The 24,551-nt window shown below is 50.9% G+C and overlaps 8 protein-coding genes across 8 annotated transcripts; 4 read left to right on the forward strand and 4 right to left on the reverse strand.

Annotated features, from left to right (window-relative positions):
* BDP81DRAFT_279709 (uncharacterized protein) lies at positions 1–1,305 on the reverse strand (the record flags this gene model as incomplete). The annotated part of the gene is made up of 2 exons (XM_060582993.1): positions 1–495; positions 560–1,305. Coding segments are annotated over 2 exons (1,241 nt in total), but the record flags the coding sequence as incomplete, so codon positions are not given.
* Positions 1,306–4,690: 3,385 nt separating this feature from the next.
* On the reverse strand, positions 4,691–6,862 carry BDP81DRAFT_505805 (uncharacterized protein; the record flags this gene model as incomplete). The annotated part of the gene is made up of 4 exons (XM_060595648.1): positions 6,264–6,862; positions 5,440–6,207; positions 5,294–5,381; positions 4,691–5,229 (listed from the first exon to the last, which is right to left on the reverse strand). Exons 1-4 carry the CDS (start codon positions 6,597–6,599, stop codon positions 4,691–4,693), a joined length of 1,731 nt encoding a protein of 576 aa, XP_060439009.1. The 5' UTR covers positions 6,600–6,862.
* Positions 6,863–9,382: 2,520 nt separating this feature from the next.
* BDP81DRAFT_440048 (uncharacterized protein) lies at positions 9,383–9,871 on the forward strand. Its single transcript, XM_060591466.1, has 2 exons — positions 9,383–9,446; positions 9,516–9,871. The coding sequence occupies exon 2, from the start codon at positions 9,564–9,566 to the stop codon at positions 9,783–9,785; it is 222 nt and encodes a 73-aa protein (XP_060439010.1). The 5' UTR covers positions 9,383–9,446; positions 9,516–9,563; the 3' UTR covers positions 9,786–9,871.
* Positions 9,872–10,760: 889 nt separating this feature from the next.
* Positions 10,761–11,510, forward strand: BDP81DRAFT_454720 (uncharacterized protein; the record flags this gene model as incomplete). Its single annotated transcript, XM_060592979.1, has 2 exons — positions 10,761–11,229; positions 11,356–11,510. 2 exons carry the CDS (start codon positions 10,761–10,763, stop codon positions 11,508–11,510), a joined length of 624 nt encoding a protein of 207 aa, XP_060439011.1.
* A 1,270-nt stretch (positions 11,511–12,780) lies between these two features.
* On the forward strand, positions 12,781–15,283 carry BDP81DRAFT_332958 (fungal-specific transcription factor; the record flags this gene model as incomplete). Its single annotated transcript, XM_060585630.1, has 5 exons — positions 12,781–12,923; positions 12,977–13,183; positions 13,224–13,938; positions 13,993–14,244; positions 14,297–15,283. The coding sequence occupies 5 exons, from the start codon at positions 12,781–12,783 to the stop codon at positions 15,281–15,283; spliced, it is 2,304 nt and encodes a 767-aa protein (XP_060439012.1).
* Positions 15,284–16,557: 1,274 nt separating this feature from the next.
* BDP81DRAFT_359595 (cytochrome P450) lies at positions 16,558–18,505 on the reverse strand. Its single transcript, XM_060586383.1, has 3 exons — positions 18,064–18,505; positions 17,115–17,991; positions 16,558–17,061 (listed from the first exon to the last, which is right to left on the reverse strand). The coding sequence occupies exons 1-3, from the start codon at positions 18,430–18,432 to the stop codon at positions 16,739–16,741; spliced, it is 1,569 nt and encodes a 522-aa protein (XP_060439013.1). The 5' UTR covers positions 18,433–18,505; the 3' UTR covers positions 16,558–16,738.
* Positions 18,506–19,370: 865 nt separating this feature from the next.
* On the forward strand, positions 19,371–21,685 carry BDP81DRAFT_505818 (amino acid/polyamine transporter I; the record flags this gene model as incomplete). The annotated part of the gene is made up of 7 exons (XM_060595649.1): positions 19,371–19,950; positions 20,038–20,114; positions 20,173–20,318; positions 20,376–20,447; positions 20,493–20,683; positions 20,755–21,359; positions 21,477–21,685. Exons 1-7 carry the CDS (start codon positions 19,688–19,690, stop codon positions 21,683–21,685), a joined length of 1,563 nt encoding a protein of 520 aa, XP_060439014.1. The 5' UTR covers positions 19,371–19,687.
* Positions 21,686–22,170: 485 nt separating this feature from the next.
* BDP81DRAFT_332806 (homogentisate 1,2-dioxygenase) lies at positions 22,171–23,576 on the reverse strand (the record flags this gene model as incomplete). Its single annotated transcript, XM_060585620.1, has 2 exons — positions 22,171–23,428; positions 23,509–23,576. The coding sequence occupies 2 exons, from the start codon at positions 23,574–23,576 to the stop codon at positions 22,171–22,173; spliced, it is 1,326 nt and encodes a 441-aa protein (XP_060439015.1).
* Positions 23,577–24,551: the final 975 nt, after the last annotated feature.

The following is a 24,551-nucleotide window of genomic DNA, read 5'->3' on the forward strand; positions in this document are numbered from 1 at the left end:
TCCTTCGGATCCCGCAACAAGTCTCTCATATCCTGAACTTGCTTCGCCCGCGGCCCCTTCTCAAGCCAGAACTGCTCTTCAGCAAGCTTTGCATACTCAAGCGCCTCCTTCTCCATTCCCAAGGAGTTGTAATTCAGCGCAGCAAGTCTAAACGCATCAGACCCGTGAGATTGGTCAAGCTGCTCCTGTCGGTAGAGCGAAATCAGCTCTTCGATCATATCCTCATCGACCTTCGCGCCGTTCCAGTGGCTCATTTGCTGCTCGATCTGCCACATCTTGCCCAGACGTTGATCAGAGGAGCGGATGAAGGCCTCGGAGAGACTGCATTGCTGGCAGGTGCAACCGAAGCCCCAGTTACGTTGGGCTCGATCTTGGCGGACGGCGCGGGAGCTGAGGGAGTCGACGTAGGAGATTGTGAGTTCTTCGCCAGGCTGGATGTCTTTTATGGCGTGAGTGTAGTGCCGCAAATCTGAGTCGTCGATGTAGAAGGCGACGCTAGGCTTTGTTAGTTGATGAGATGGTGTATAGCTTGTAAGCTATGAGAACTTAAGTAACTCACTTGGGCCTACAATCATGGTTGTAACGCGAGACCTCTGGGTAGTTGCCAAAGTGGTGGCCATCTCGGATCCCAAGGCCCAGCTCAAATGAGTTGGTGTGCATGATGTCGTGCACCTTGTGTCCCGTAGACTGATGCTCGCGAGACTGACCCATCTGCGCCATGAAAGCCTTTCGGGTATCAATAGGAAGTTTTCCGGCGGCAACATCAAGCAGACGGTACTGATTCTCCAGATCAATATCGTCAACAAACCTCCGATGCACAACAACGGCCGGCGGATGAGCCATGATCCGCTGCCCGCGCCGGATATGCTGGTTCGCAATGACACCCAGTCCCTTGCCAGGCATCTCAACCACGCGGAAAAGCTCACTATCACCCTCGCCCTTGATCGACTCCTTTGCAAAAGCCGCAAGATGAGACGCCTCTTCGGCATTGTATGCCGTGCTCACGAGTACGATGCCGCGGCCATTGGCGAAGGACGGCCGCGAGTAGGCGCAGTAAGCTCCCGCGCAGGAGTGAGGGCCTTGCCAGCCTTCGTCCGAACGCCAAATGTCCTTCTTGGGTCCCTTTGCTGTCCGATTCCCGGCGACATTGTCAAGGACAGGCGATCCTCCAGAAGTGAGGATTGTGGGTTTACTGCAGGCGAGTTGAGAGTCTGAGAGGAGCGGGCTCGCGGCGCATGATTCGAATAAGGGGACTTGGGTCTTGAGGCCTAGTGTTTGGCCAAAGGCAAGGCCTGCGAGAAGCATGCGTATACTCATTTTGATAGTCGTTGTTATTGTTTTTGATGATTTTGGTAAGAAGGAAAGTTCGGTCTGATGTATTTCTGTGTCGCTGGAGAGCAGAAAGCTCGGGACGACCCTCGATGGCCGTTCTTGATGTTTCAAGGGCGCGTTTCAAGATCGCCGCACCAAGGTCCGTGGGTCGCATGCAAGTCTTGAGCTTGTTGCACACCTTAAAACGCGAGGAACTCCTGGGGATGTGTTGCCAGCCGACTCTCCTGTCGAAGTGATAAAGCGAGATCAAGGAACTTGCTCTTAGGTGCTACCGACGATCTTGTAAGGTGGTGGGCTAAGGTAGCAGCTTTCATTCGCGGACACTTTACCATTGTTCGATACATCATCAACGTGAGGTACAGAATGGACAGCGTGAAAGCAATAAAAATTGGGTAGGGCAGTTCCGAAGATATGAAATTAAAATACACCAATAGTGCAAAGCGTTGGTCTGATGAGTGCTGGGTCGTCATGTAAACATAACTACCGGCCAGGACCAATGTTTTGAGCTCTAGGAAGCACCTTCACAGATCTTGGGGTGGTCAGCACTAATGCGATGCGATGCAATGCGATGACTTTGGTACTGGCAGTGATTATGACGGCAGAGTAGACAACAAAGACGATGATGACGAGGACGAAAATTGGGATAATGTTTGAAGTAAGGGCAAAGACAGGCAGATTGAGCCAAAGATTCCGCCAGGAAGACTGAGATAACGGTGGTCAGGTATGTACCGCAAACAAACTCGGTTTACTGCTACGAATACTGAGCTAATCTCCACGTAGTTCTGAACTTTTGAGTAAGACTTTCACCCCGCTGATGCCTCAGATCCAGATTCCCCAGTGAAATTCGCCACGGAGGAGTCGCTATCCCATCGGGTGCGGATGGACAGCACTTTCGCCAAGACCACGAAATACCCACTATTTGTTCACTATTACCCCGCATTTAAAGGGGTACTTGACGATACGTCACTTATCCCTATGTTCTTTTGCCTATTATCACCACTATTATTACCATTTTGAATGATGCTATGATGTCTTCTGGTGATTCTGATACCTCTATTGCATCTAATGCTTCTGTTACTTCTATACGTAGCTGTATAGTAGTTGAGGTCTACCCAGAAGACCTTACTGCTGCCTGCAATGCAGACTGTACGCCAGAACGCTGCGACGCAGCAACAGTGCGGCCCCACGAACCTCCAGCTACCGAGCATGGCCTTCCGGGTTCGTTTCGGCCCCTTGACGTGCCGGCCCGGGCCCAAGAGATACGGGGGCTGCCGGAAAGCCCGCTTGACCTATTCATGCAGTACGTTCCGCAGGGCCTCTTTGAGCAGTGGGCCCAGTGGACGAATGCAGCACCGTTATCTAGGGAGGGCCCTAGGGCTAGACGGGCTAGAATATATGAGTGGGGGAAGACTTCAACAGACGAAATCTACCTCTTCTTAGGGATCCTATTATATATAGGGATCCATAGAGAATCTAGATTATCAACCTACTGGTCAACCCAGCAGCAGAGAGAGGATCCTATCCACCTATTTACACTGTTTATGTCCCGGGACCGTTTCCAACTACTACTCCAGCGACTACGGATATTCAATACTGCGGAATTCCAGCCCGAGCAGCGCGCCCAGCCCAGCCCAGCCCTGCCCGGCCCAGCTAACTAGGAATTAGGTCAACCAATTCACCTGGAAGGATAATGCCCTCGTACTCTTCCTGTCAACTGTCTTCCAGGACGGCCAGGAAGTTATTCGCAGCCGCCGCCGCCCGGCTGGGGATACCGCTGCTAAGAAGGCCGCCCGGGAAGTCTTCGGCCCGAATGTCCGCAAAGACCTTCTAATCCCTAGGGCAATTGATGAATATAATCATAAGATGAATGGGGTTGATGTGAGTGACCAGATGAGGTCCTACTATCAATATAACCACCCTATTCGTCGAGGGGGCTGGCAGTCAGTTGCCTGGAATTTCCTACTAGAAGTGGTAGTTGTGAATAGCTTCCTACTGCAGCTCTGGGGCAGCCCTGGGTGGAAAAAGGTGAAAACCCACTACCAATGGCGGCAGTTGCTGGCTGCCTAGCTTATTCAACGGTTTGGACCATTGGCAGGCGGGCGAAGACTATCACGGCCTAGACGGGCTATAGATAAGAGGAATATTTCTATCCCATGGGAACAGCATAGGAAGGGATCAAGGAAGGTATCTTCAACTTGTACCTATTGTGGTAGTAGGAAGGTTTTCAAGGAGATATCTGGGAATACCATCACTCGGCAACGACGGCAGACAACTCGAAAGGGTTGCTTAAATTGTAATGTACCATTATGTATTAATAAAGATTGCTGGTACCTCTGGCATACCCAAAATCTGTAGGAAACAGAGGTACTACAGCCCTATTGGTTAACTTTATAGATTTGCAAGCCCTTATTGGCTCTACCCCGCCCTTGGCGAAAGTGCTGTCCATCCGCACCCGATGGGATAGTACTCTAAATTTTAGATCTCTAGTATTTAACGACATAAAAAGTTAAGTAACACCGAGTCCGTTGCACTTTTATTTTAACGCCCTCGCTGTCTGAAGTAAAGGCGGAAATGGTAATGATATTGCCGGCTTGAGGAATGTTCGACATGTTGAGTGTTAAGTTCGGAAGTCGGGTGTTGGTATACACATCAGCAGGGCAGACCTTTCGGTCGCGACGAGGTCAGTAGTACTAATTGATCTATTGCGCGTGAGGTGGAAGAAGGAGGAATTGGGCGAAGCCCACGATTCCTCCAGAGGTGGTATGTAGTGGGCAGACCGTAAGGGTGGGCCCGTACCGTACCACCGCCTTCCAAATCCACCTTTTCTGCCTACTGCCCAGAGATCCAACATCGGGAAACGATGTTCGGTGGTGGGTATTGTGGAGGCAATACTACTGTATTGGATCTGATGATGATGATGGGAAAAGCTGAGCGCTGGCTGGGCTGGATATCTGGGCAAGGTGTAGGTGGGGCAGCTCCGAGATGTGAAGGAGCTGCCTCACGTGACCCACCTGCACCTGCCACAGGTATTGATTGTGATGGGTTGAGGGATGATAGTTGATAAGCATAGACCATGTCGGCATAGCGCCCGGCACGTCCTTTTGTTACCAGACGTTAAATACATCATCATCATCATCATCATCATCATACGACGCTTCTCTCAGCCTCGTACTAGGTAAGTAGCTTGGCGAGACCTTGTGTTTGTGATGTTCCTGAGGTGCATTCATCAATTGTTGCTAACATACTCTCAGAAGCCATGTATCATGGGCAACCAACTGAGAGGATAAACTAGGTACTAAGAATTTTTTATGTCGCATCACGCATTATCATCCGTCTCTCCTCCTCTACATTATCCAGCTCAAGGAGCAGGGGTGGCAGCAGGCAAGCAGGCGCAAGCACTGCTAGCCTGGGCAACCTTGTCCTCCTTCGCACAGTTCTGCACAGCGTGCGCGGGGAGAACGCTAGCATCCTTAACAGGCTTGCTCAAGAACGACTTGCAGAAAGCCTGCGACTCCTCAAGGCGGCCGGGGACGGAAGTGGCGCGGAACGAGCGCAGGCAGTTGTCGGCGTTGCAGACGGGGGCCTTGGGGCAGTCCTTGCCGGTCAACTTGACGACGAAGGCACCGCGCTCGATGGTGTTGATGAAGATGTAGCCTGAGGGGAAGTAGGCGTACGAGGACCAGGTGCCGACGAAGCCGACGTAGCCGCCGCCCTCGAAGTCGTCGTCCTCGGGGTAGATGTCGAAGTAGGCGGCCTCGCAGACGCCGGCGCCGGTGGGGTCGGTGGGGATGGAGGTGCCGTCGAGGACGCGGAGGCCGGCGCCGTAGTGGGATTGGTAGATGTAGTTGTCGATGACGTACTGGTTGTGGTCGATGGCCTTGGTGGGGTGCTTGAACTCTACAGTATTGTTAGTTTTCCGTTGCGGCTTCGGATAGATAAGTAGGTTATTAAGAATACGCACCTCCGGTCTGCTTAGGGTTCTCAAGGTCTCTGATGTCCCAGATGAAAGTGACGGGGTAGCCGTCTCCGCCAGGGCCGTTGCCGCGGACCTGTGGTACCAACAATTAGCTTTTGCAAAGGTAACATAGTGTTCTTCGATCAACTTACCTCGTCAAGCTCGTCATCGAGGACAAGGAACTCCTGGTTGTTCACGTCAAGGACCCAACCCTGGTGAGTGTAGGAAGCACCCTCGTACGAGATACGGGAGATGATGTTCGTGATGTTGGCCTTGTCGGTAACGTCGTAGATGGTGAGGGTGTCCTCGTTGTAGCCGTAGCAGATGTCACGGTCCTGGTAGCGCTTATCGGGTCCGCGGTAAACCAAGCACTGAGCATCGTGGACGTATCCATCATCCTTGGCACAACCCAGAGACACGGGGTTGGCGGGGTCCGTCAGGTCGAAGAAGTTCAGACCAGCGGCGCAGAGGGGGTCAGTACGGGGCGCGGCACCAACAGCGACGCCGTAGTTGAGCTCTTCGTTAATGACAACGTTGTGAGCACGGCCCAGGGGCAGGAGGGCGTTGAAGTGACCGGTCAAGTCGGCCTTGGCGTCGAAGACGACGGGGCTGGCGGGGTCAATGTCCAGGAGCTTCTTCATGTCAAAGATCTGGATGCCGTGGCCGACGGCCTCAGATCCGATGACCATGTAGTGCTTGTAGGAGCGGATCTCGCGCCACTCGGAGGGCGCCGAGTACTGGGGTAGGCGGCCGAGGTAGACCAGCTTGCCGTCCGAGAGGATCTCGGCGAAAGCGGTACCCTCGTACTGGCCGATGGCGACGAACTCACGCCCATCGTCGTTGGTCCATCCCCAAGAGGAAGAACCCTCAGCAAGGGGTCCACCAAGGGCAGCGTGGCTGACGAAGGAGTACAAGTCGGCCTGGAATGTGTTACTCGAGTGTCTCGGGAAGAGCCATGTTTCTGATGGGAACCTACGTTGTTGCACCTGAAGGTGTTGTTCCTGTCTCCAACGACGGCCTCGGCCCAACCGTTCACGCAGGGGGTGTAACCCAGCTCAGGCCAGACCTCACTGTTGTAGGCTCCAGCTTCTCTCTGGCGAGCGAACTCGGCCTGGTGTTGTGCGTCAGTCTCAGTTCCCGTAGCCATGATTCTTGGTTTCTTGTTTACCTTCTTAGCAGCAATGACCTGTTCGTGGACCTTGCCAGAGTCGTAAAACTCAGCGGAGATGGCGTCGTTCGTCTGGATCTCCTTGGCCATCGCCGAGGCGGCGAGGACGGCAAGGGAGCCGAGGTAGGATGAAGCGCGAACCATGGTGCCGGATGTCCAATGCAAACACTATGAGCGTGTTTTGCGTAATTGAAAGGTAGGATTGGACTGGAATGAGCGAGGGAGATGGATTGGAGGTTGGGTTCCCTTGGAGATCAAGAGAAACAGTATGCATGAGAGGTGGGCACAGCTCTGGATTTATATCATGACCAGGTCAGATTGGCAGATACGGATTATAGCAACCAAAGTCCCAATCGTGCCTGCTAATCATTGCTTCCTGTCATGGAAGCTCGATATGCAGTCATGTCGGGATGCCTGCTCGCGCCTGGGACTGCTGGAGTCCATCGATCTGGGCATTGTCTCGGCGCTACTGGGGGGGGGAGGGAAGAAAGTTGGTGGAGCAAATGTTCCTCGTGGAGTTGCAACCATGGGAAACTCGGATGCCACCAAGACATGCCAGGCTCGCTGCACCGCAACATGTGTCTGGCCATGTAGGCGTATGCAAGACAGGCGGGCGGTGCAAATAACAGCAACTGTTGCCGGCCAGTCACAAACGGCGGCAGAATAACATCGCACAGTGAGGAGTACAACTATCCCACTATCCACAGACTTAGCAGTGAGCGATAATTAAAGAGCAACTCCGGGCGACAGTTGTGCTCGATTAGCCACCCGCTCGAGCGTTCTTGGAGGCTCTTGGCGGGAGTCCTGGAAGGGCAGGTCCCGGGATTAGTATGGCCTTGGCGGACAACGGTCCGGGGAAGCTTCGCAGTCACGGCGCAGGAATAGCGGGACATGAGGATCCACTCCTCCGGGATGGCCTCCTTTTCCTTGGGTCGCTCTATTTTTTCCCTCTCTCTACGAAGATGGCAGCGTATACGAGGTGCGCAATCAATTCACGGCGTGATAAATGTCGCAAGTTGTTTCTCAGGAGAAGTGATGGCACCCGGAGATAGGAGTCTTTCCATCTTTACTGAGTCTCGCAAGTAGCTGTGGCAACTCAGAGTAAGGATTGAGCGCAGTCAGAATCAACTGGATCTTTCAATGTCATGGCTTACTGTTCCGACGCGACCAACATTGAGCTTCCTCTCCGGATCTACGGATAAGTTGGGTGCCTGGGGTTCTCCAGCCCCCAAGTCACGCTCAACTGCATGCGACCTCACCTTCTCAAGCCCATGACGACAGCTCCCGCGTGGCTCCCCAGGGTGGCCGAGGCGTCCGAGCAGTCCCCCCTCACGGAGTGCAGGCCAGTACAAGCTTGAAAGCGGCGATGAGGCTCGCGACAGCAAAAGTCCTTTGGGTGCGCGATGCATCGGCGCCAAGCCTGGTTGGAGTGGACCAAGTACCTGAATCAAGCAGGACGTCAGCACCTATTGGTTGGATAGAGACATGTTGATAGGCACCTGCCAAGAAAACAAGCGGCTGGTCCGTCTTGACTTCCAGGCTGCCTCGTCCAGCAAAGAAGTTGGATACGATGGGAGGCCAGAGCTAGCTGGCGACGGCGTTGCTTTTCCTGATATGTGGCACGATGGCTTCCCTGTCATCGAACATCTTTCAAGACAGAATGTCTAGGCCACAGTGCCTAGGAGATTACCAGGAAGCGCCTCAATGTGTTAGTCAGAGGTAGTAAGTTTCTCTGATCGTCGACTGCCGTCTAGGTACGGAGAGAAGGTCGGTGGGAATAAGCGACAACACCCGAACTCTATCTAAAAGTTAAAAGAGTTTATTTCCCCTTCAGGCACCTCCTGGCGACTGCATCTGCAAAGTCAACAGGGATCGTATCAAGCCCCAGTGTGAATGGTTCCCCAAATCCCCGCTGCACATTGGCTGCCATCGGCTCTTTTGCCCCACCTCCATCCTCAACAACAATGTTCTTCCTCGGACTCGGGTCAGCAATGCAATGTTTACCCGCTTGATTTCCGCACGGGGCGGCGGGATGGCAAAGAGGCCAGCATTAGAAACAATCGACAGATTCTGAATAAGACTGTCTGAAATGACAGCTGAAGTGCATTGACTGGGGAGACATTACCCACTGGTCTGACTAAGAATACCTACAGGACAGTCAAACCAGCAGTCAAAACGCGTCAGATCGTGGTCGCTACGCATTTGAGTATCGAGTGTATGCCATTCCGTTGACTACCACAGCTGCTAGCCTTTTCCTGTCTCGATTACTTGTATTAATCCGCCTCCATGTAGCCAACAAGCCCATTTTCTCGCTCAATTCGTAATGACTTATCCGACATCCCGACTATCTCCCCCGCTTTAACTGTCCAAGCCTCGCTAGACTTGAAATGGCAGGAGACCAGAACCATTGCTTTGGGCCAACATCACCAGGCCTACAGCCGATTCGGTGTCTCCACCTCCACAAGTGATCCAACATCCATGACTCTCGATTTATTTCTGAATGTAAGGTACTTTCGTATTCACAATCATACCCTATCAGCCAAGACTTCTCTCGCGGCTGCATATCCCCATTGTCACATTGGTCCATCCAGGTTCCTCACTTTCGAGGTTGTTGTTGGCGTCCTCCCTAATTAGCCAGCCAACAGTGAGGGAGTGAGGGAGTGAGGGAAGACTGCCTTGCTAGAATCAACGTTGGCCAGGACTTGCTGTTTTTCTTTGACCTTAATGGTGCCGAGGTAGGTAAATAACCTGATCAAAGCCAAGAGTTGGCCGCTCTCCGAAACAGCAATTCATCCGCCGGCCCACGCGTTGGCTAGACGAATAAATATGGGCAATGGCGATAGACGAGGACGGCAAGACGTGATCAGTGACAGTCTATGTTTTCCTGACTTGCTCATGCGCAAAATTTCTCTCCAGAGCTCAAGAGACTCCTCTCTTCGCTCAGCAAGCTGAAGCGTTTTGCGTGCTCGTACACATTCACAACTGTCGTCGGCGAGTAGCACTTGGCATAGTCCACATTCAGGCTTTCCGACTTGAGCCGCTGAGTACCACATGCTCTAGATCCGTAGCTTCCTCTTCCGATCGGCGACACGCAGCGATTTGCACTAGATGCCTGCTCGTTCTGTTGCATCCATGCACCTTTGCATCTTGCGTGGCTGCACATGGCCTACAGACGCATGGGTATGGATATGCGGGACGGATACAGCAGGACCGTCGTGTCGTTCTGCTCGGCTTCCGTCGCTTCAGCGCCATTCTCCCCGTCGGGCTGATGTAACAGCAGCACTCGCGCGGTCTATCGTTTTAGAAGCCGATGTGAACTTATGGGGCTAAAGTAGAGATGATCGCTTGGCCTGAACCCGGAGCAGCTTCTTGGCAGGGGCTGATATGGAGGCTTCAAGCGTTAATTTGGAAGCTGGTAATCAAGTCAAAGTCGTATGACCTGGAGTTGATTTACACTGCCATAGCCGAGAAATCGTTGACATCGCCGCATTTGGCGGCAGTCCTTAGACATCCGATCTGTCCAGTCATTGGTCGCACTTGCCCTGTGTAGCATGTCGGTCGAGTGAATATTGGTATTGTGCTGCTCACGTGTCTCTGTCGAAACTAACGGCCACTTATGCACATGAACTTTAGGTGGACTACCGACAAAGACCAACTTTATTTCAAGAGACGCCTCAGAAGTCTAGTTTGTATTCAAGTTCTGTTGGCAGTAGGCACAGACATGGGCAGTTGCGGACGTATCCCCATATCCCTACATTGATCGTTTCAGTGGCAAGAAGCTAAGAAAGCTTTGGTCGTTCTCGTAAAGCTATCTTAGCATCACATACATGATCTGATGCGGCATCTGAAGACGAAGTGCATCCTATTGTTTCTCGAAGTTCTGTTTGAGGTCACACTCACACATGTCCCGAGCGCTGCCATCCCATGCTTGCTTGCTTAATACGAGATGTAGTACGTTGGCGAAGATTCAAGGGAGCGAAAAGAATGGAAGCTCTCGATCTTGGAGTGCCCAAACCGGCTGGTCCTACCAAGCAAGCTCTTTGTCTTGATGTGGCATTGAATGATCGCCAGCACCGACCTCGCCGCGGCTTTCATGCATACGAACGACACTGATGGCCAAGTCAATTGACCTGACTTGCCCTTTGTACTATCTTCCCTATCTTCCATGCAAAAGTCTAGCCAAACGAGAAGATATATAAGCAAGATGGAAGACACATTCAAGCCAGTCTTGTCATCATCGAGAACATCTCTCCTTCTATCCTTTATTTCCTTGAAACGAAACGCTCGTCTGTGACTGACAACACAATGTTCGGCTCACCTCTCTCCGTGATCATCTACGCCCTTATTGTAGGCCTCGTCACAGGTCACGCGATCCCAATTGACACGATCATTGATCCGAGATCTCTCGAAGAGCAGGGCAGAGAGAAACAGCCCTGGGCAGCTCACGACGTCCAATGCCACAACGAAGCCGACTTCCCGGGCCACGCCGACATCCACGCCGCCTGGCAATGGGAAGCTACGAAGAGTTTCTGCGACAGCGACCAGGGGAAACGAATCTTCACGACCTACCAGGATCCGGCGGAAAATCATTACCCGGTTGTCTATAGATTGCGCTATAGGTGGAAGGACATGTGGAAAGTCAACTACGACTTTTACGTCCAGTGGGTGGCTGGCTGCAGAACGGCATTTGGTGCGCAGAGGGTCGATGATCCGCTGCTCAGCAAGGACGGGAAACCGTCCTGTGCATCCATCATGAATAACAATTTCAAAAAGTGTAAGTCTTTTAAAAACATCATTATCATGAAGTTGATGGATTTCCATCATGTCTTCTTAGATCAACGATCAGAGTCAGAACCGACAATCACAACACGGAGCACTGAGCTAATACTGTAATTCGCAGGCAACAACGGTGGCGTCGGCGGCGCAACGCAAGTTGGATGCCTTCTTTACACGTTCAACGGTGGTAAAGGCGACAACCTGCTCACGGCGTCTGAGCTTCAACAGCGCAAGATCTACGACGAGAAGAACGGAATCACGAGAGTGCAGGACCCATGAGGCAGACGCAGATATTCGCGTCAGGCTTGGAACGCCTTGTGCTTGAGGTGGATATTTGGGACAAAGACCGGTGTAATGTAACAATATTACAATCAATGTGAGCTCTGCGCGGAAGGTGTGGGTTTCTTTTCTTCTATAATTCACAAGTGATTTCAATCTCAGGAAGCTACGTAGATGCAACTCCCTAAATACAGAGCTTTTTCTACTTATTGTTTCAGGACCTCCGACTCTTTTCTATTACAGTTTCTGACACCTTGGAGAATACATCTTAACGCCGCGCAGCTCAGAAGTAGCCTTATCTTGACAAGATCAATTGCTATTCAATGATGACATCCAGTGTGAACGCCTTCGCGTACGTGCAGCGCTGCGAATAAACTCTCATCGAATGTCCTTGTAAAGCCACTGAATTCTTAAGACTTGCATTGCATTTAACACGAATCGCTTTCTTGAAGACATGTGAACATGGCAAGCTGAGTTGTGCTGCCAATAAGTGGTCTTCCTTGACAATCAATTCGAAGATCGTCATAAAGATAGCCACAGAGGTTTCGCTAAAGAATCCTGGTCCGGTAATATTGGAATCGGCTATTTGCATCTCAACTTGATATGGCGACGACATTGGGTATTGTCGAATCTTCCTTCCTGAATCCCCGCATTGAGTTGACTAGGCATAATTTGACTGATCACAGTTGTTTAGGTAGCTAAATAGTTTCTAGACTGTAGTTTGGACTTCTGAAGTTGGGAAGGTGCTTCATCGTGAAGAAACAAGAGCATATGCTCCTAGTAGCCTGCAGCTTACGACTTCGGAACCGTTCCGTGGCAGCTCGATAGGCAAGTACTGGTACTGGAGTAATGTCGTCATGTCGCAAGAATGGTAAATACCTGTGACCTTCCCAGTCCAAAATTCCTGTCCAAGTCATACGTGTGATGTCAAATGTCTTGATCGAATCGCAATATCCCACTGCAAGTCTTCAAAGCATCTGGAGTTGCGCAAAACCAAGAGAAGAATGTCACTGAGTAATTGCTGCAATATTGGTGGCTCACCGAACCCCACGAAGCAAGGTGGGTGCGGGTAGCACATGCGGGGAAATGTGCCGGAGCCCGGATCCCAGTCGGTATTCGGGGGTGGCATACTTCGTACTTAACCCCCACTCTTCCCCAGCCTGTCGAGTCGTGGTGGAGCGCAACTCCCGTGAACTCCAACGTTGGGCAACCTCCTGGCAAATATTCACTGGTTTCTGCGACTCATCTCGCAATCCACAAACTCTTCAAGATGACGGGGGAAGACGAGGACTTTGACCTGTCAGGTAATGAAGAAGCACATTCTCCCACAGCATCGGGGGTGCGCAGAAGGTCGGTGGCTAGCTCGACGCATCCTACGAGGTCTAAGCGTGCCAAATATGCGGCTGCCGCTTGGTAAGTGAAATTGAGTCTCATGAACTGATATTCGGAAGCTGACCATGCAATAGCACCGAGTGCAAGAAGCGGAAGCTTAAGTGCATCAGACTAGGGAATGAGGAAGAGTGCCAGAGATGCATGTCAGGTGGTGTCGCGTGCACATTCGGCCCAGCTGTCACGCAAGAAGGCGGGACTGTCGCTAGAGAAAGGGTCAGAAGCAGGAGGAAGTCAAGACAAAACAGGTCAGCGCTGCATCTTATGCAAGCGAGCTCCGAGTAGTTGCTTTAACATGCTAAGTCGCACCAATAGTCAGCCAAGTGTTGATCTTCGGAGTGAGCTCTCCATGCTTAGGGAGCAGGTAGCCACACTCGCAAGCACTGTGGGCAAGCTAGCCTCAGAAAAGAATCGTCAAGGAACGTCGGCTTCTCCAGGATCTCAGCAACAGATGTCTCTTCACGACAATTCTTCTGTCCAAGGAGAACAAGAACCAAAGCAACCGCAATTCGTGGGACCCACAAGATCAGCGTTCAGTCTCAAGGTTGCTGAGACGTCATTAACGCGGATGGGAATATCGGCTCATGATCCGGTCACGACAGCGGTCAGCGAATCTCTCGCGCCCACCCGATACCCAACTCCCGAACAGTCCGAACCGTCACTTTGGGCACCTGTAACGGACATCTTACTCACTATTCCACTTGAGGAGTTCGTGAGACTTCTTGAAGTCTTTGAAGAAGAGGTAGAGATCGTCTACCCCTTTATCGACACGCGTGAGATGATTTCAAAAGCCGCGGATATTCGTGCGTATGTGGAGGCAAACACGGACTGTACGGTACCTGGCGCTATACCAGGCGTAAGTGTAGACATCAAAGATGTTATTCTCGCAAAAGTGGCTATCGCCATAAGCATGGTGGTTGAGGCGCACGGTAAGAATCACTCAAGTAGCAAGCTGGTCGAACCTGTAAAACACCTGATTTATCAGCTTACGCTCGATGCCGAGGCAGATCTCAAGGTCATTCAGATCATGGCCACGATCGTAAGTCCGACAAACCCATAATCCTGATAGAAGAAGCGACTGACATGATGGAAGAGCATCTACTACTTCTTCTCGGACGAAGAGCTACTTGCATGGAGAAACATCGGCATTGCAGCGCGAGCATCTCTGGAGATGGGCTTGCATCAAAACCTGAGTCTCACAGACAATTTTCCAGACCCTAAGACGCGGAGTCTAGCAGTGCGGGTCTTCTGGTGCGTCTATGTCTTGGATCGTCGCTGGAGTTTCGGGACCAGTCTATCATTCGCCCTCTTTGACCGAGATATCGACCCAAATTTGCCTGAGCCAGTAAGTCCCTTCACTATTATGCAGAAAGTAAGTTGTCTAACCTGGATTTTAGTCTGAAGATTTCCAGTATCTTCGTTGTTTGATAGGTTACGGACGGTTATGCTCCAAGGCATGGGACGCTTTACCTCCATTCAGCGCACCTTCTCAGTCTATCCCAAAAGATACGGTCGCGTTCCTCGATTTCACGGCCCAAAATTGGCTCAAATCAATACCCCCTGATCTTCAATTGCGTCACCCGCAACACGGCAGTATACAGACAGCCCAACCCCGCTCTATTCGTCGGCTGAGAGCTCTCCTATATTTGCGGGGCAATCACATCAGAACTCTGATATATCGACATCATGTCATCAGCTCAACAAGCATCGAGGCTGATGTAGAAAAGGCTCGCCTTGTTGTGGACATTGCTATCGATAGCATATCAGTCTTGGTTCATCTGAGCGAAACGAGCGACATTTACGAACGGCAGCAAAGCGCGTTCAACTATTTTCTGTTGAGATCTCTCGCCGTCATCTTTCTCGCCGTTTGCCATGGTACGCGAATATTTGCCGAGCCATGCAGAGACAGCTTCCTCGCCGCTGTGGAGCTCGTCAAGTGCTTTTCTCGACGGGGAACAGCCAGCCGCAGACTTTGGAAGAGCATACGAGGTCTCTTGCCCCTAGCGCATCGCATCGGGCTCCGTGGTGACGAGCATGCTGGCGGGCGACGGGTTGATGCGGGCGAGCAACCGTCAAATATGATCTCTAGCTCTTCTCACCCCATGGACACAGTGATAGAGGAAGAAAATCCTTCGTCTGCCGTGGGATTGGACTCAAGCTTTGCAACGATCCCATCAGCGCAGCCCATGGGTATGAGTGCAGAGTTTGGTGCTGGAGCCCCGGATGCATTTGCTCTCAGCAATGATTTGATGTTTCTGTTCGACGCTTTTGAGCAGAACGAAGACATCTGGGCAAATGGGATGCAGGATTATGTGGGAGGTAATGAACAACAGCCGCCATTGTCTGGAGAGGAGATCTCGCGTCACTTCTGGGGTTTGATTTAGACTGGTGTTGTGGAATTGATAAAAGGACTATTGTCAACAACAAAAGATGTACATGTAAAATGCCTGCTACTTCTCGCAGATTTCGGCAAAACAGGGTCAAAAAATCGCATCATCATTGACCAGAAACAGGGGGACTGGAGTATCGTTAAGCCTCGGGGTTTCAGGGGCTTCACTTCTTTTTGAAGAAAAATCCCGAGTTAAATCAACCATTTCTTTTTGTTTCAAATTGGTCGCTGGAAATGTGTACTATTATCTTGGATTGAACTACGTCTTATCCTTGGTGCTCATTCCTTTTCTACCTCAAATCTTTCTGCTAAACTCATATCCTCCATCCCATAGTTAGGTATAATCAATAACTAGAACTTCTCTCCATACTAATTTATACTCTAATATACTCTTTTGGTATATTCTAGGTTAACTAGCTAACTTAGAAGGATAACGCCTTGGTTCTCTTCTTCACAACTATCTATAACCACACCGCCGAGATCCTCCGGAACCGCCGCCGGCCCACCGGCGATTCCTCGGCGAAGCGGGCCGCTCGTCAAGTGTTCGGCTCCTAAGTCCGGAAGCTTCTTCCGGTGCCCGTCTATATCGACGATTACAACCATAATATGAACGGCGTCGATACGAGCGATCAGATAAGGTCATACTATCAATATAGGCGGCCAATCAGAAGAGGAGGATAGGAGTCAATTGCTTAGAACTTCCTACTCGAGAGCATACTTATAAATACATATCTTCTACAGCAATAGGGGTGCCCAAACTGGAGATCTCTCGAGAGCTAGTACGAATGGCGCAGACTGCTTTCTACCTAGCTAATTCAGCACTTTGGGCCATTAGTAGGAGCTCGCAAGAGATCTAGGCCTCAGAGGGCTACAGATACGCAGAGGCAAGATGTTCTCTGGCAGCTTCATACGCGGGAGCCACGCAAAAACCCATCTCCTTGCGTGGCCTGCAACTTTTCAAGGCCGAATTCGAGAGTGGCACTTGGGGAGGTCAGTGGTAACGGCAGGCGTCGTAAACAGTCGCGATCGGGCTGCCAGTAGTGTAGAGTAGCCCTATATAATAATAATAAATGCTGGTACATCTATCACAGCCAGAATATATAGTGTTGGATCTCTGAGCAGTCGGCAGAAAAGGTGGATCTGGAAGGCGGTATGGGCCCTTACATACCACTTCTGAGAGGCCGTGGGCTCTGCCCACAACCTCCTCCTTCCACCTCAAGACGCAGCAATAATAGACCATTATTGACACTTCGTTCCAACCGTACGGTTGCCCTGCTGACGTGTATACCAACATATAGCAAACGAATGTACCATATCTTTCTGGGATTTAATTGGCGAAGGGGGGCGCCGATCAGTATGTTGACTGGACATTACCCCTCACAAGTTGTACTGTAGTCCACTGGCACCCGATGGGATACTATTGCCTGTCAAACCCCGGAAAGCACACCCATCACGCCTTCTCTTCGGTCGCTTTCAGGGCGTCACTCATCGTGCTAGCATCGCGGGGTACGAATCTTGACTTGTACGGCCTGGGCATCGCCACGAGAGAAGTAGGATCGGCGCTGCCAGAAATGGGATGGTGATCCACGTCGTCATGCTTCTCAATCTTGAAGCTGTTGAGGAGTCTCATGTAGACGAGATATAGTTCACGGTTGGCCAACAGAGAGCCAGCGCACATGCGGTAGCCGACGCCGTACGTGAACAGCGGCGCGTCGGGTTGTTCAAACCACCGCTCGGGGCGGAAGACTTCGGGGTCGGTCCATACTTCAGAGTCTGGTGGATGTTAGTGGAATACTTTAAACGGAAATCTAAAGGAGATGACTTACCCATGTTGCAAGCCCAAGCGTTGAGGAAGATGACTGATCCTTTGGGAATGACAGTCTGTCCGAAAGGAACATCACGAACCGAGGCTCGTGGTAAAGCAAGGCGAAGGACAGTGTAGTATCTCAAAGACTCTCGCACCAATGCCACGATGTATCGGCACTGTTGGTCATCCTCGGCATCGCAGAAAGGTTGCTTCTCGCTATAAAACTCTTGAATCGCAGCGGCGGCCTTGTCCTGGATGTCTGGGCGCTGAGAAAGCATGGCGATGAACCAAGCCACCTGAGTCGTGATGGTGTCAAGACCTCCAGACAACATTGTCAAACTGATTGAGGTCAGCTCCGCCTGGTTCAGCTTCGCGTCCTTGTCCATGATGACGTTGGATTGGATACAGGGCTTGTGGGTGCCGTTCGCCATGCGCTCATCCAGACCTCTGTTCAGGGCAGTCAGGTAGACGTCTCGTCTGCTGCGCATCTCTCGTGCCTTGGCAGAGTGCATGTTGATGGGGTTGATACGCAGCAACGGGATGTAGTCTTGGAGGTTGCCTGTGGTCGACCGGAAGCGGCTGATTTCCTCCTCGACGTGAGTGATCTCCTTGAAGAGGTTACCTTTCTGACTGCTCATGCGAGTACCCCAGTTCAAGGTCAAGGCAAGAGACAACGACAGGCGTTGGATCATCGGCACAGGGTCGACGGGAGCCTGTCCAGCTTTTCCATATTCGTATAGCTCCTTGATGAAGTCCCTCGATTCGACGTCGAGATGCGGCACATAGGTTGCTACTGAGGGTCGGTTCAAGGCTGAAGCAGCGCCTTTGCGGCGGCGCTTAAGAGAGTCGCTGTAGGGAGATGTGCCGATGGTCGTTCCAGCTGTATCTGAGAGAACCTGCATTACTTCCATCAGCCTCATCACTAAGGCATTGGTCTAACACATCATGTCATGTCATCTTCTGCTTACCTTGTGGAAAGTGTAAAACTCAGGGCGGGAACTGAGTGCCTGGGCATTCTCTCCGAAGAGAGCCCTCGCCGCGGAGGCGGAGTTCACGACAACGACAGGTACGTTTCCCAGCTGGATCTGGTAGACAGAGCCAAACTTCTTGGCCCATCTACGGTACTGCTCAGCCGCATTGACCCGGATATCCCACAAGTTGCCGATGAGTGGTAGCCCTCCAGGACCGTCTAGCTTTGCTATCCTGGCCTTGGAGCGAATGAATTCATTTGCAATGACGTAGATGAGGGGTAGGAGGAGGATCGAAATGGCGGTTGACTGCAGGGCATGGTCGAATATTCTTTGCTTCAAAGCAAAGATGGGAGTTGAGATGGCCATGGCGTCAAATTGAGATGTTTCTGCGCTCCAACGTGTTGTAGACGATGAGTTGTGTTGTGATTCTGATTCATTACTCGAACTCGCTAGCTACTGCCACCACCTCCATGATATACGTACAGACCCAGCTCGCCGTTCTTATCCGGCCTCAGAGCCGTCTCCTGAGTCTCGGAAGTTTTCCTGTCGGGTCCTGTCGGTACTGTCCTTCCTGGCAAACCGCCATCTGGAAACAGACCTCTCGGAACTGGTTCATTACAAAGGACACTAATTCCCCGCGTTCCCCACCCCCAGGTCGCCTTGCAGATGCAGCTAGGGGTATGACCCCCGTACGGAACGTCGGGATGGCTTGCAAAGAATGCGGGGTGCGTTCCGAGCGGAACGTGTGCTGTTCCGAGTAGCAAGCAGTACCATTGCCGAACCTTTTCCTGGACTTTTGGATCTCTCAATGGCCGATAATATGGAAAGAGCAAGCATTCCCTTGCTTGAAAGTCGCATGCCAGCAGCCAAACGTGGCTTGGACTACTTCCCCTGTTCTCTCAACTCCAACTAGATACGGCAGAGAGACGTGTCAAAGGTAAAAGCAAAGATATTGTAGCCGGTCCTTATCTATCGCCATGAGTCAGACGAGGAACAAAGACACGTTCTACAGTTATTGTCATTTTCGCTACAAGGATGGCCGGCATCATCACAAATGACCAATCGAGTGACCAATTGCCTGCTCCTTGCTGATGTCCAACACTTTTGCAACATCAGGACCTTGACTCTTGTCGATCACGGAGAGGGTAGCTCACTGCTGTTTATTGCAAGTCTGTGAGGCGTGTTGCATCTGGTGCCCACCAAACCCCCGACTGCCCTCCCTCGGAATGCGGAAATCGCCCATGCTCAGTATCTAGCTTCTCGACGAGAACGGACAAGCGCCGCAACGGGGTATTGTCACCAATTTCTCAGCCCTGGACTCGACTCCCGTCCAAATAGAAACACCAGTAGCCTGTTAAGATCAAAGCATTAGCAATAGTTATTCTGCTAGGCATTGTGCCGTATCATCAAAATCAGACTGATACTGATAGTTCGCGCTGGGTAATCGCATTTCCCGGCACACCCGCGTGACTGTCTGGCTATCACATCCTTCTCCTATTCTGAATTCTGCCTCCGTCGTGCCGGGTGCCCTAATTCCGTGTTTCCGGACTCAAGAGCAACAAAAGAAAAGAAAGCAATATCCGGCAAGAAACAACAAACCACAATTGTCGATACGGGCAAAATGACCCGTGATTCCATCATGGACCAGAACGAAACAAAGACCGACGACCAGCTCAAGGCAGTCGATAGCATCCCCGGCTATCTAGTTCTTTCCGATGAAGAAAGTCTCGCGCAACTCGGTCATCAGCAGGAGCTGAAGCGGCAATTCTCTTTGACAACCCTGGGGGCATTATGCCTATGTCTTATGGCAACCTGGGAAGCACTTTCCACTGTCATTGCCGAAGCACTCCTGAATGGCGGTGCGCCATGCCTATTTTACAACTTGTAAGTTCATGGCATTCATCCGTGTCTGTTTTACTCAGGCAGTGGAGAAGGTTTATGTTGTCGAGCATGGATTGACAATCTGCTCAGCGTTCTTTCCTTTCTGTGCTCTGTGTGCATAGCATCATCTCTTGGCGAGATTGCGTACATCTATCCTACTGCAGGAGGTAAGGTTTCTTGATGACTCTAGCCTCTACATTCCCATAGCTAACTACTCCATTGTAGGCCAGTACCACTGGGTCGCGGCCTTGTGTCCCCCTCGTAGTCGATCACTCGCCGCTTTCACGACCGGTTGGATCTCCGTTGGCGGTCTGATTGTCTTCTGCGCATCAGCAGCGTTTGCAGCCGGCCTGCAAACCCAGTCCTTGATCGTCATCAACGACGACTCCTACATACTGGCACGCTGGCAAGGCATGCTGTTCTACTAGGCTGTGCTCCTGTACTCAGCGGCGCTGAACATTTGGGGATCAAAGATGCTGCCCCACGCAAACATGATATCAGTTAAGGAAGACAAGAGGGATACACCTACAGTGTCTATACGCGAGCTCTCGCTAACAACTCCCGAAGGCATTCTCCACGTTGTGGGCTGCGTAGTCATACTGGTGGTCCTTGGCGTCATGGCTCCCAAAATAACTGCGTCGTTCGTCTTCACCGAAGTTGTCAATAGCAGTGGCTGGGAAAACGATGGTGTATCGTGGCTCGTGGGCTTGATTAGCGCGGTTTATCCTTTCCTTGGGTAAGTTTCCTCTACAAACTATCTTCCCATCTATGATCCCCTCAAGGGGTTGCTGACTTGGTTTAAAAAAGGTACGACGCTGCTTGCCATATGGCCGAGGAAATTCCTATTAATGCCCCACGCAATGTCCCCATTGCCATGGTCGGAAGTGTGACAGTAAATGGCCTGATGGGCCTCATTTACGGCACAGTCCTACTGTTCTCGACAGGGCTACTGGAGTCTCTATTGACTACACCAACCGGCTTCCCCTTCATGCAGATTTATCTCGATGTCACCAGATCTCGGGCTGGAGCGACAGTGCTCTCACTCCTAGTGATCTTGATCGCAATTGCTGCAAAAGTAGTCGGCATTACCTCCGCTTCCCGCACCCTCTGGGCTTTCGCTCGAGACAGAGCTGTTCCATTCGACTCGCATTTCAGCTACATCAATAAGATTCTTCAGGTTCCAGTAACCTCTATAGTGTTTGTTACTGTGTCCCAAATTCTTCTCGGCTTTCTCTACTTGGCCAACACTACTGCTTTCAATGCAGTTTTATCTATGGCAATTATCGGCATCTATCTCTCTTACAGCATCCCTGTTGCTTATATGTTGTTCGTCGGTAGGAGCAAGCTTGCGCGCAAGGAGTACGGACCTTTCAGATTGGGCCCGGTTGTGGGGCCAGTCTTGAATGCTATTAGTCTTGTTGTTGTTGTTCTATTTAACGCCATGGCGGCAAGGGCGCAGCCGCCCTTGCGGCAGACCTCCCGGAGGGTATTTGGCGTGAAGGGTCGCAGGCTCTAGCTATATACTATAGCTATTAGTCTTGTGTGGATGACCGTCGTCATCATTTTCAGCACTTTCCCTTCATCACAACCGGTCACTGCCCAGAATATGAATTACTCTACCGTGGTCATGGCAGGCTGGTTAGTCTTCGGACTTGTGTATTACTTCATCCGAGGCCGGGCGAAGTTTGAGGTTCCAGTTGTAGTTTCGGATATTGTCGAAGGAGTCAGGGATATTTAGACATTCAGATCGTGGCGGGCAGCTTTCATTTCATCACCAAGTGCTCTTTATCCGGTCAAATGTGTTCGAATTATCTGTCTTATTTATGATCATATCAAAGCATCGTAGGATATGGCTTGGGGACCTTCATCTCGCCACACGCGTCTGACCAAAGCACGTTCAATTAGGGGCTGGACATGTCGATTTTCCCATCTGGCTGTAAGTAGGTTGTAACCCATGGACTTCCAGCTACCATTGTACCAAGATGTACTTAGGCGGATTCCTCACATCATCTTGGTCAATAACACATTTCGATTCTTTCTCCAGTGAACCAGAACTTGAGGCTTCATACGAACCAAAATAGGCACACACGTAGCAAAACTGCTTTTGGAAACCTGGCTTACGCATACAAGGTGCTGTCTTCCTGCCCTCTCGTTACATTCTGTTTCTCATATAGCTCAGTACCTTAAGGCATACGAATTCCAATCCGCTGATGAAACTACACATTACTCTGGCCTTTTGAAATGGGACACCAGTCCAGTCCAGCTATCTTCACTGTATCCCTTCTGGACCTTTTGACACGTCTCCAAGCCCCAGTCCGTCACTCCAACCATCAGGGAGCTCTCAAACATGAAAGCCATGCTTCCCTCGCCGATCTTCTGCGGCTTCAACTCGGCATTCGACGCCCGCTCAAACGTGCTAGCATCAGGTCCATGCGCAGACATGACGTTATGTAGACTTGCTCCAGCAGGCTGGAAGCCGCCACCAGTCTTTGCGTCGTAGTCGCCACAAATGAGGCCCATAAACTCGGACATCGTGTTCCGGTGATACCATGGAGGGCGAAATGTGTCTTCCTTCACAAGCCAACGAGGCGGGAAGATGACAAAGTTGGCCACGGCTGTGCCTGGGTGGTCCGATGGGCCAGTGAGAACGGTGTAGATGGACGGGTCTGGATGGTCGAAAGAGATGCTGCCTATGACAGAGAAACGGCCAAGATCGTACTTGTATGGGTAGTATTGGCCATGCCAAGCCACAACATCGAATGGCGTGTGGTTCTGTGTTGCAATGAAGAAGTCTCCGTTGAACTTGTTGACAATTGACCACTGGCTTGAATCCTCATCGAAGGCTGCGGTCGGAACTTGAAAGTCCCGTGCGTTGGCCAAACAGTTGGAGCAAATGGGGCCCAGTTCTGGAAGCACAAAATGACCCTGGTACAGCTCAAGGATGTATCCTCGGACTGGCCCATTAGGAAGATTGACTTGGTATCTGATACCACGTGGAATGACGGCAATCTCGTTGGGCCGGACTAGCAAGTTACCCAGCTCGGTCTTGATATCGAGCACACCGTGCTGGAGAACAATCAACATATCGCCATCAGAAGAATACATGGCCACGTTGGAGTCCATGCTTCGACCAGCAGCAAAAATGAAAATGCCAAGACCAGTTTTCATGCTCGGATCTCCGGCGCCACCAACTGGTCTGAGGCCACTGATCCAATCTGTCTTATTGTTGATGTCAAAAGGATCCCATCGCAACTGATTAGGGATCTGGTGGAGTTTGCCTCCCGAGTCGGGTCTATTTTGCTTCAACGGCTCAAAGGAAGAATGTGAAGCTGCTGGAATAATTCGATAGAGCCAAGTCTGTAGGTTTCCATGACGAGGCGCTGTGAATGCAGTGCCAGATAACTTCTCTGCATACAAGCCGTACGGCGCTTTCTGTGGAGAATTGGCACCGATGGGAAGAGCCCCTTTGATCGCTTCTGATCTAAATGAATTTTGGTTAACATCATCCCGACGAAACGATGGGTATTGACGCTAGTACTAATGCAAGGATCCTGAACTTACTCATGAAGAGACCCAAATCCGTTGAGGTACTCGTACTTCTCCTCGGTGGAGAAATTTGTCACTGGCATGTTTGTATCTTGGATGAGGAAAGTAATCTCGAACCCCACTTATAATTGTCAAGATGGACGAGATAGATGTTGAGGATATCTTGAAAGCGTGCCTCGATTGTTTGGTATGAAACAGTAATATTTGTCCTCCTCGATCGCAAATCTTATGTGTTATAAGAAGCTTTGGTTTTCTGTACGTTTGGGTGGCACATGTGGTTGGGTGCACACATTGGGATAGCACCGCTGCAGTGATCCGAATGGCAAGGCAAATGAAACGTAATGGAATCAATGCTACGGAACTAATAGTCACAGAAACTTACGTTCACTGCGAGACGAAGTGTTTGGAGTCAATTCATGTGTATTTTCGGAACTGCGGAACACGGACTGTTCCGAGTTACCTGGTTGCGGCTCGGCTGCGGCTCATGGATTCGGCACCGGTAGGAGCGTAGATACTGGGAACAAGAAAACACGATGGCATCAAATATCACTTCACCATGGGCTCCAATCATCTGGTGCATGACGCAAAGGAAGCTCAAAGCCATAAATGATAAAGCTGCGCGGGAGAGTACCAAGATCTCCCAACGGCATCCTTGTCGCAACGAACTCGCCATGTAGATTCTTAAGTTTCGATGTTTCATTCTCATTAATGACTCTTTATAAAAGTAAATGCAATCGTCAATACCAATGAAAAGCCAGTACGTTGTGCCTGGGTATTACTCCAGACAGAATAAAGAAAGACGTGGCAACTCACAAATGGAGATTCCTCCTGCGGCACTTGCTGTTGAGTGCTTTATCAAGCGATGGCATGATACTCTGCTGTATTCAATTCTATAATTTCGAATTTACATATGTCTCTCATGACTTTACATCGAAATAGGAGGCAGTATTTGGCCGACACACTCTCCGAATCCAACTAATTGACCATCCTGTTCGCCAGCCCAGCCTCGAATAACTACCGTATCGCCGTCTTGAATGAACTTCCGCTCTTGCCCTCCA

The sequence above is a fragment of the Colletotrichum phormii genome (genome assembly GCF_030913505.1).
Source record: "Colletotrichum phormii strain CBS 102054 chromosome Unknown BDP81scaffold_31, whole genome shotgun sequence".
Classification (NCBI taxonomy): Eukaryota; Fungi; Ascomycota; class Sordariomycetes; order Glomerellales; family Glomerellaceae; genus Colletotrichum; species Colletotrichum phormii.

Excerpts from the sequence above, each read along its gene's own strand:
- BDP81DRAFT_440048 (XM_060591466.1), top strand. The coding sequence starts at position 9,564 with ATGCCTGCTCGTTCTGTTGCATCCATGCACCTTTGCATCTTGCGTGGC.
- BDP81DRAFT_359595 (XM_060586383.1), bottom strand. The coding sequence starts at position 18,432 with ATGGCCATCTCAACTCCCATCTTTGCTTTGAAGCAAAGAATATTCGAC. Across the intron at positions 17,992-18,063 it reads AGTTTTACACTTTCCACAAG|GTTCTCTCAGATACAGCTGG; the intron begins GTAAGCAGAAGA and ends GAAGTAATGCAG. Across the intron at positions 17,062-17,114 it reads CGCTTGGGCTTGCAACATGG|ACTCTGAAGTATGGACCGAC; the intron begins GTAAGTCATCTC and ends AACATCCACCAG.